The 9163-nt window shown below is 36.0% G+C and overlaps 1 protein-coding gene across 1 annotated transcript in view; it reads right to left on the bottom strand.

Moving 5' to 3' along the window:
* The window catches only part of Rmdn1 (regulator of microtubule dynamics 1), a 33828-nt gene that overhangs the window by 18494 nt on the left and 6171 nt on the right, over nt 1-9163 (bottom strand). The window contains exons 3-4 of the mRNA XM_021222245.2: nt 2909-2996; nt 1094-1253 (exon numbers count right to left, since the gene is read on the bottom strand). Coding sequence (XP_021077904.1) covers nt 1094-1253; nt 2909-2996 — 248 coding nt within the window. The remainder of the gene's footprint in view (nt 1-1093; nt 1254-2908; nt 2997-9163) is intronic.

Genomic DNA, 9163 nt, shown 5'->3' with positions numbered 1-9163 from the left:
AAAAAAAAAAAAAAAGAAGCTATAAAGAACTAGATTATGTCATTTGCTAGGAAATGGGCACATCCTACTAAGCAAAATAAACCAGAATCAGGAAAACACTTATCTGTTTCTATTTCTCATTTGTAAAGCCTAGATTTTACACAGATACATAAAGCCAAGTATATCACATGAAAGTAGAGAAACTGGAGGAAGGAAAGTATATAGCAAAAGGAACTGGGAGAGTAAATAGAGGAAGTGTATAAGAGATGAATGTGGCCAAATTACATGATATGCTGAAACTGACTTTCCATGTGGGGGGAAATAAAGTAGGTGGCGATAAGAAAGGATAGTGTGATTTCATATGCACCAATGAAAATTTCAAAGTGAACCCTGTTTTGTATGATTAACATATACCAATTTAATAGGTTTCACTGATATAAGCAACACTCTTGGAATGAAATGATTTAAATAAATATAATTTTTTTTAATGCAGACTGGGGTACAGAGAGGGTTCAGCAGTTGAGCACTTGATTCCCATACCCTAGCAATAAATAATCTCAAAAATATTTCAAGTAAACAATGAAAAGAATTCAAAATATTTGAGAATAAATTTAACCAAGTTAAGTTCACGAATATACTCTGAATATACAAAATACTGCTGAAAAACATTAAGGATCTAAATAAATAGAAACTGGGCTAGAATACTTAATATGATCAAGATAGCCATACTCCTCAAATAGCTATACAATCAAAGAAATATAATGCCAACAGGGGATGGATCAGACAGAGTCTCTCTCTTCTGTCTTTACTTCCCCAGGGCCAACATTACAGGCTTATACCAACACGCTCAGCATTTAGTATACTATGTCAAATGCTTGGTGTGCCACTATAAATAAACATTGGTAACTTCTACCTCTTGTTTAAAACAGGCACTTATAAGCATTTACAAACACAGTAAGCGATTTAGGCTATTTGATAAAACTTAAAATTGTAACCATTGTGACTCTCATTCTTTACAATGCAGGAATTTCTTCTCCTTCCATAACTTGCTGGTAACAGGTAAGCAGAGACCAATGTAGCCTTTATCAGATAGCATTGTTACTGACTGACTCACCTTATGAGCAGCAAAGCTTGACTCCTTTTTCTCTAGTGCTCTTTTTGCATACTCTAGAGCTTCATACACCAAAACTTTCTTGTCTTCTTCTGAAGTCTTACTGAGGTGTGCTATGTCACGGGATGCTCGTGCCAGCCGCCACAGTAGCTCTCCATCCTCACTAAATTTAGACAAGATAGAAAACCATCTTACTGCACCCTGAAAAACTGTTTAAGGCCATATCACTAATGACAGTTCTTTCAGGTTAACTAGGCTATAGCAATCATATAAGAGACATTATCAATATCTTCTTTTATAAAAGCTATTTGCTAAAAATCTGTTGAAATTTTCCAAATTATTTGCAAATATTAACTTATCAATATATAGTATCTAAAACACCAGCTTCCTTAGAAAATATTTTTGTATTTCAGTTCTCTAAACACTTGCCCTCAAGCTCAAAATGTAATACGAGACTTGATTTATTAACACTATTTCATACAATTTCTACCTGGTTCAGAGTACCATAAAATACACTAGCTTTATGGATAGGATCATACTCTATAGAAATGATTCTGCCAAATCCTTTGCCCCAAATATATTTGCCAAACAACAGTGTGTGATAGTTACTTATCTATACATGATTGAATGAGTGAAATAATGCAATCTGGAACTAATTCTGAGTTTCAGTGCCATGATGCTGTATAACATATATCAAGTGAGGACAGTGGACTCCCTGAAGAACTATTATGCAAATGCAATCATAAAACAAAAATGGCTAACAAATTAAAAATCAGTTGATAAAAAGTTTTAACCCTGAATTGCTTTTTATTAAATGTGTATATTTAATCCTAATTTATATTTTGTTTTGTTAAAAAAAAATACCATTCACTTTACAATGTTGAAGCTGCAGGTATCCATAGTATGTTTATTATTCAGTTACACAAAATAATTACACCACACAGCTTACTTCTTAAAGAAGCAAGGTAAAATGCCAAAACAGTTAACTCCTGAAGACGGAAAGATGACTCTACAGATAACTATCAACTAAAGTTGGTGAGAATGGGGGTGGGAGAGCTTTTGAAACTATTAGCAAAAATAGATGAAAAGCAACTCAATATTCCCAGATTCGGAGGATGAAGTAAATACCTGGAAATGTGCTTTTTCCTGCCTCTCCTTTAAAGAGTACACACTGACATTCTACACAAACCATGTAGTCTAGAACTAAAAGCAGAAAACACAAGTAATTGTGTTTCTTTGAAAACTCTTTATAAACTCAGCTGCCATTCAGAACCACAGAACCAGCCTAAAATCCAGTAAATTCATTTAAATCTTATACCTATCAGGAATTACTGTTTTAAAAACCAAGAAATGTAAGTGATGAGAAAATGTATATATTTAGTGATACTTTTATGAACCAAAGCAAAATAGAAAAAAATATTTCAACATTCCAATAAAGAGCAATCTTTAAAAATCAATGAGATTTAAATAGCACTTTTCAGTCATTTACTTTAAATGATGATTTACTTTAAGATATACTACTTTGGCGGGCAGTGGTGGCACATGCCTTTAATCTCAGTACTTGGGAAGCAGAAGCAGGCAGATTTCTGAGGCCAGCCTGGTCTACAAAGTGAGTTCCAGGACAGCCAGGGCTATACAGAGAAACCCTGTCTCAAAAAACAAAAAATAAAAAACAACAAAAAAAAAGAAAAAGAAAAAAGAAAAAAAGATATACTATTTTGAAGAAGAACAAATGTTATGTAAAAGTTTTAATACCAATGAACCATTTTACTTTTAACAAAATATTTTTGAAACCCAGGCCAATCATACATTGCTTACCTTTCCTTGTACTGTATAAGCAACTGATAAAGCTTTTCTGTTTCTCCACTTTCATAGAGGTAGTCTGCTTGCTCAAGTATTTCTTCAACTTCCAAAATCATGAAATGAAAAAAAGTATCACTATTGTATATGTTTAAAAAACCAGACAGAGAAACTACCTTTAAATCAAAAATTCTGAACCATCTAGATAAAAGTACTACAGTGGTAAGCATGGAGTGATTACAGCAAGTGATCTACTGAAACCATAGGGGATACAACTCAGAGAACAAGACACTAAAATATGGAAAAGGTGACTTGTTATGGGGTATTCATCGCTCAGAAGCCTGTACGATCTCTTTACTGCTGCTGATTTACTGAGTGCCATGCACTGTAGGGAATGAGGATATAGACTGGGGAGATGGTTCAGTGGTTATGGCTAGAGTTTGGTTCCTAGTGTATCTAGATGGCGGCTCACAAACACCTACATCTGCGCTGTTGAGTGCCAGATGCCCTATCCTATCCTGCTTGGGTAAATGTTCATACATACCACCACCACCACCACCACCACTATTTGACTCCAATTTCTTTATTATATATTGTAGTATATAATACATTATATTCTACAGTCTTTAAAATATGTGTAATCTCTTCTGATTCTAAAGAGGAATTCTGAAAACGAAACCGTGTGATAAGTAAGAAAAATGTAGCAGAAGATGGCCTATTTGGCTATCATTGGGAAGAGAGGCCCCTTGGTCTTGCAAACTTTATAAGCCCCAGTACAGGGGAATGCCAGGGCCAAGAAGTGGGATTGAGTGGGTAGGGGAGCAGGGGCGGGGGTAGGGTGTAGGGGACTTTCAGGATAGCATTTGAAATGTAAATAAAGAAAGAAAATAATAAAAATAAATAAAACACACACACACACACACAAAGAAAAATGCAGTTATAATATGACAGGCTCACATAGGTACTCTGGTAGGAGCATGCAGACCACTCCATGGAGTTAAAATTATTTAACATTCTAAACTATCATGAAAATGTTTAAGAATAAGCTGTGCTACCGATACAGAAATCACATTCTATAAAACAAACTAAACTTTTAGAGTAAATTATTTTTAACTTAAATTATGAAGATATAGACATCTTGAGATGAGTAAGAAACAAAACTATAAAATTAAATCTTAAACTTGACCTAAAATGAATACACACCAATTCAGAACAGTTCTGCAAAAATATTCAAAGAAAGAAATGCCAATTATGTGAAAGCTGTCATGTACATGTATGTACTAGGACCCTTTGGTTTTCTAGTTATTCTTGTGAAATGAACTACAGTCACATCAGAGTCATCAGGACAAAATTAAAATCTCCCTTACGTTTTTCTCGGGCAATCAAAATTTCCATTCTCCTGTGTTTTCTTTGTATAACATTTAATACATGACATGAAAAATATGTATACTGAGGGTCAAGGATCAGTGTAATATGATGATCCAGAGCCAAGGCAAATCTTTCACACCAGTTGTTATCTGTTTAAACTCCACCCCACAGTTACCTGGCAACAGCCACTATAAAAGAGGCTGCTTGCCCCCTCCTCCCTCTCTTGCTTTTTTGTTCTCTTGCTTCTCGCTTGCCCTCTTGGGCTCTTCCCTTCCCCTCTCTCCACATGTTCATGGCCGGCCTCTACTTCTCTACTCTCTCCTTCTCTTTGCCTTTCTCTGACTCTACTACCTTCTTAACTCCCCTCCCCATACCCTGAATAAACTCCATTCTATACTATACCCTCATGTGGCTGATCCCTCAAGCATGGACCCGCTGAGACATCCCCTTCCTCCATACCTCACCACATCTATCTCTTTATCTTTTTATAAACACATCACCAGTAATCGTTGTGTCTCAGTAGTACAGAAAACAATATTATGAAAAATAGTACTTAAGTGATATTGAACATCTGTAGACTTGTTCATCCTTGAAGAGGAATGTAAAGGTAAAGAAAGAAGGGAAGTGATACATGAAGAATATTTAGGTTGCTCGCTTGTGACTAATTCATCTTCTAAGTTGTTTATGAGTGAGCTTTCATCTGCAGGAGAGTACTGTGAATATATTAATCTATCCCACAGAGGTTAAACGTGTCCACTTTTTAAAAAAACATAATGGTTTTGAAGCTCTAGTGTTTATTTGGTTCTTGCCACAGACTGGGTATTTGCTACCATCTTGTGGTAAGCTCAGAAACTACCACTTAAAAATTTAGTCTTAGGAATTTAGCACAGTGGTTAAGTGAGTGTACCTAGTATGCAAAAAGACAAGTACCTTGATGAGAAAGAAAAAAGAAATTGATATTACAAGGCCCAGAAAACCAACTCTGGTAGTCATGAAATGACATGCTATCTCCCACGTTTGCCAACATGCCACAGGAGAGAAACAATCTGTGAAGGCCACACAGCTCATTATGGAAGAGCATCACACAAAGGCAGGCATCCTGGGCAGTGGGCAAGCCACCTTGGAGACCAGAGTCACTGATTTCTTTGCTTCTTTCCTTTGTTATTTCCTGCCCAGTGGTATGATGAATGAATTTTAATTTTCTTTCCTCTCTACTGGCTTGGACTATATTGTAAATCTGTTCTTTCTTTAGTCATCTGTGGTGATCTGAATAAGAATGGTCCCCATATTTGAATGCTTAGTCAACAGGGACTGGCACTGTTTAAAAGGATTAGGGAGTGTGGCCTTGTTGGAGGAAATGTCACTGGCCCTGGGCTTTGAAGGTTCAAAAGCACAAGCCAAGTCCCAGAGTCTCTCCCTTCTTCCTGCTTGTGGATCGATCTTGCCACTGTGCCTGCCTGAATGCTGCCATGCTTCCCACTATGATGAGAATGGGCTATACCCCCGAAACTATCCCTAATTAAATACTTTCCTTTATAGTTATATGGGGTCAGAGCCTCTTCACAGCAATAGAACACTGGCTAAAACAATCATTCTTAATTTTTCCACCTTTATAATGTATTTGACAATGTTTGATGTTAGGGTGGGCACAACTTAGGAGGTAGAGGCAGTTGGAAAGGCTCTACATAATGAATTCCAACCCAGCCAGAACTACCTAGTAAAATTCCACCCCAAAATAAGAAAACAGAAACCATGTTGGAAGTTAATCAGTGTCCCAAGGACTATACCTCTGAACTCAGGCCGTAGTTTCTGGATGCTCATTTTCTTGTTTTCTGTTTTTTTGTCTTTGCTGTTTTTGTTTGTTCTAATAGCACTGGGATCAACCCAAGGCTTTGCAGGTACTAGGCAAGTGCAATGTCACTGTGCTACACACTCAGCTCTTTTATTTTTTCACCAAGTCTTTCTGTGTAGACCAGGTCGGCCTCAAACAGTAGATTCTCCCACCCCAGTCTCTCAAGTGTAGGGATTACTGTTTTGTCTTTAAGTCAGCCATTAAGTATTTTTCGCTCCTACAGTCTGTGCTTGCTTGTATTTCACATATAATAGTTTTTACTCATGACTCATCGTGCTACTACTTCCACCGTACTACTCCGACCGGAGGAGTTTATTCATGTTCACTACTTGAGTAGTCCATATTTTATGAAGCCTTAAAAAACAATCATCCTAATTTTCCAGACCATTAATTTCTGCTTCTTTTTTTATTATTTCCTTCCCTTTACTTAATTGAGGTTTCTGATAGTCTCTTACTAGTATCTTATGTTGGATGCTTTATTCCTTCAGTGTTCCATGATAAGAAACACAGTTACCACTACAAATGTTCTAATTTCTATTTAGCTTATTGTTATTCCATGTTTTATCCTTCTTTGTGAATTATTTAGAAATGCTTTCAAACACACTGAATTTCCTTGGCCACCTTTTTATTGTTACATTAGTACTAGAAAATATGAATGAATGATAGTAATTTTATTAGTAGTAATGGGGATTGAACTCAGGATCAAGACCAAATAACCTTTCTGTCATGGCCTTGTGCTGATAATTAGAAAAACAAACTGGCTTCCTTTATTATCAAGTACACATTACCTTTTTATTCCTCTTGGGTTTATTTTTTAGGTGGCTTCTTAAGAAGCCCAAGTTGGTCTTGAACCAAAAAAGAAAAAAGAAATCAGTCCTCTGAGGTTCAGAATGTTATGTCAATTTCAAAGATGCTGGAAGGGCAGGCATGTACCAACTCTATGTATAAGTATGCACTATTTTTAACCAGGAGCTTGTAAACAATGTATTTTGTTAGTTCCTATTCATCATATAGACTATGTACTATCATTGTTTTGCCCCAAATTTCTATGTCCTTGTATATGCCTTATTATTTAATCCATTTTTTTAATTTTATATTTTTGAGAGAGGGTCTTAACTAGTGAATTGGCTAACCTGGAACTAAAAGAGATTAATCGGCCTCTACCTGCGTGCTGGGACTAAAGGTGGGCACCATCATGCCCTAGTGATTTACTGTTGTTGGTTTTTTTGTTTTTTTGTTTTTTTGTTTTTAAGCTGAGTTAGCTTCGCATGGTCAGGCTCCTCTACAAACAGGGTTCTAGGACAGCCAGGACTAAACAGTGAGACCCTGTCTCAAAACAAACAAAAACCAGAATCTCCAAAATATGGACAATGAAACAAAACCCAAAATGCTGAAATAGCCTTTTACACTCTCTCTCTCTCTCTCTCTCTATATATATATATATATATATATATATATANGTGATGCATTGGGTAGGCATTCTCAGGAGTAAAGCCATTGTCACTTGACCCATTCAGAAGACTCTGAGAATTAAAATTAATACCAATTGTTAGTTGCCTAGCTCAAGGTGAGAAGTCAGGTTACTGAAGTTGCAAAATTAAGACTTACAAGTTTATAACTTTGGATATATATATATATATATATATATATAACACTAAATTTGTATATATATACACATGCACATATATAGACACACACACACACACACATATATATATATATTTAGTAATATATATACATGCTACAAGGGTTGGGGGAGGAGAATGAATGAATGAATGAATCATGCAGCTGTAATCCTAAGAAGATATATGTAGGACTACCCACATCCTAGCTCCTAATTGCTCCTCAGAAGACAGTAATGGCATATCCTCCCATATACCTTCACCACCACTACCACACATGCATAAAGCCTCAAGAAGATCTAGATCCTGAAAGTAGGCTTTTAATGTAACAAATACACACAGATTTTTTTCACCCTAGACAGAATCTCACTGTGTAATCCTGGTACACAGTGGAATCAGTAGGTAGACCAGGTTGGCCTTTAAGTTACAAAGACCCGCCCGTCTCTGTCCCCTGAGTACTAGGTTTAAAGGTGTGTGCGACACATCGGACTTCAGTTATCCATTTTCTTAAAGACAAGATAGTCCCATATAGATGAAATAACTAGTTTTTTAAAATTGTTTTTCAGTTTTTTGGTTCTTGGATCTCACTATGTAGCCCTGGCTGTCCTGGAACTTGCTATGCAGACCAGGCTGGCCTCAAACTCACAGAGATCTAAATGCTATCATGCCTGGCCCTGTCAACTAGTTAATAACAACCTCAGGTTCTTGTATACGAACTATAAAAGAACATCAGTTCAGTATTAAGTAATCTTCTCCCTCAATCATATTCTCTTTTAGGGTTATGAAAATATCAATCCATAAATTGAAGTAGTATTTTTCTTATATACTAAAAGCATGCCACTTACTATATCAACTAAATTAAGGAGACATTTTTTTGATGGGTAAGTCTTAAAGTGTTTAGTCTCTTTTGTATCAGAGAAGGAAAATAATGGAATTTCACCACTTTTCAATTGCTTATCTGATAATTGATATAAAGCTGCATTCTATCTGTAAATAAAATCGTCCCCTCTCCAAGTTCTCAACTAGAGGATAGCTACTTTATTATAACAGGAGTGTGTAACACCTTGGCACCAGTGAAGAATCATTTTGTCCTCTAAAGCAGAGGGTGACAAACTTCTATCATCTTCACCTCTACAGTTTGTAGTTTGTAGGCCATTCACTGCCTTTTGCTATCTTGTTTCTTTCTACACATACAAAGCACCTTCAAATTTTTCCAAATGAAACACAAAATTTCTTAGTTTAAGAGTCCTCCAATGAGGGCTGATGAGGTAAGTGGATAAAGGAACTCCCTGCCAAGACTGACAAGGTAAGTTCTATTCCATGGCCCCACACAGTAAAAGGAGAGAATTCTTGAAAGTTGTCCACTACCATATATGTATATATGGTATATATATATATATATATATATATATATATATATATATATATATA

This window comes from Mus pahari, chromosome 22 (assembly GCF_900095145.1).
Source record: "Mus pahari chromosome 22, PAHARI_EIJ_v1.1, whole genome shotgun sequence".
In the NCBI taxonomy this organism is placed as follows: domain Eukaryota; kingdom Metazoa; phylum Chordata; class Mammalia; order Rodentia; family Muridae; genus Mus; species Mus pahari.
This window is presented reverse-complemented; position numbering and strand designations above follow the sequence as displayed.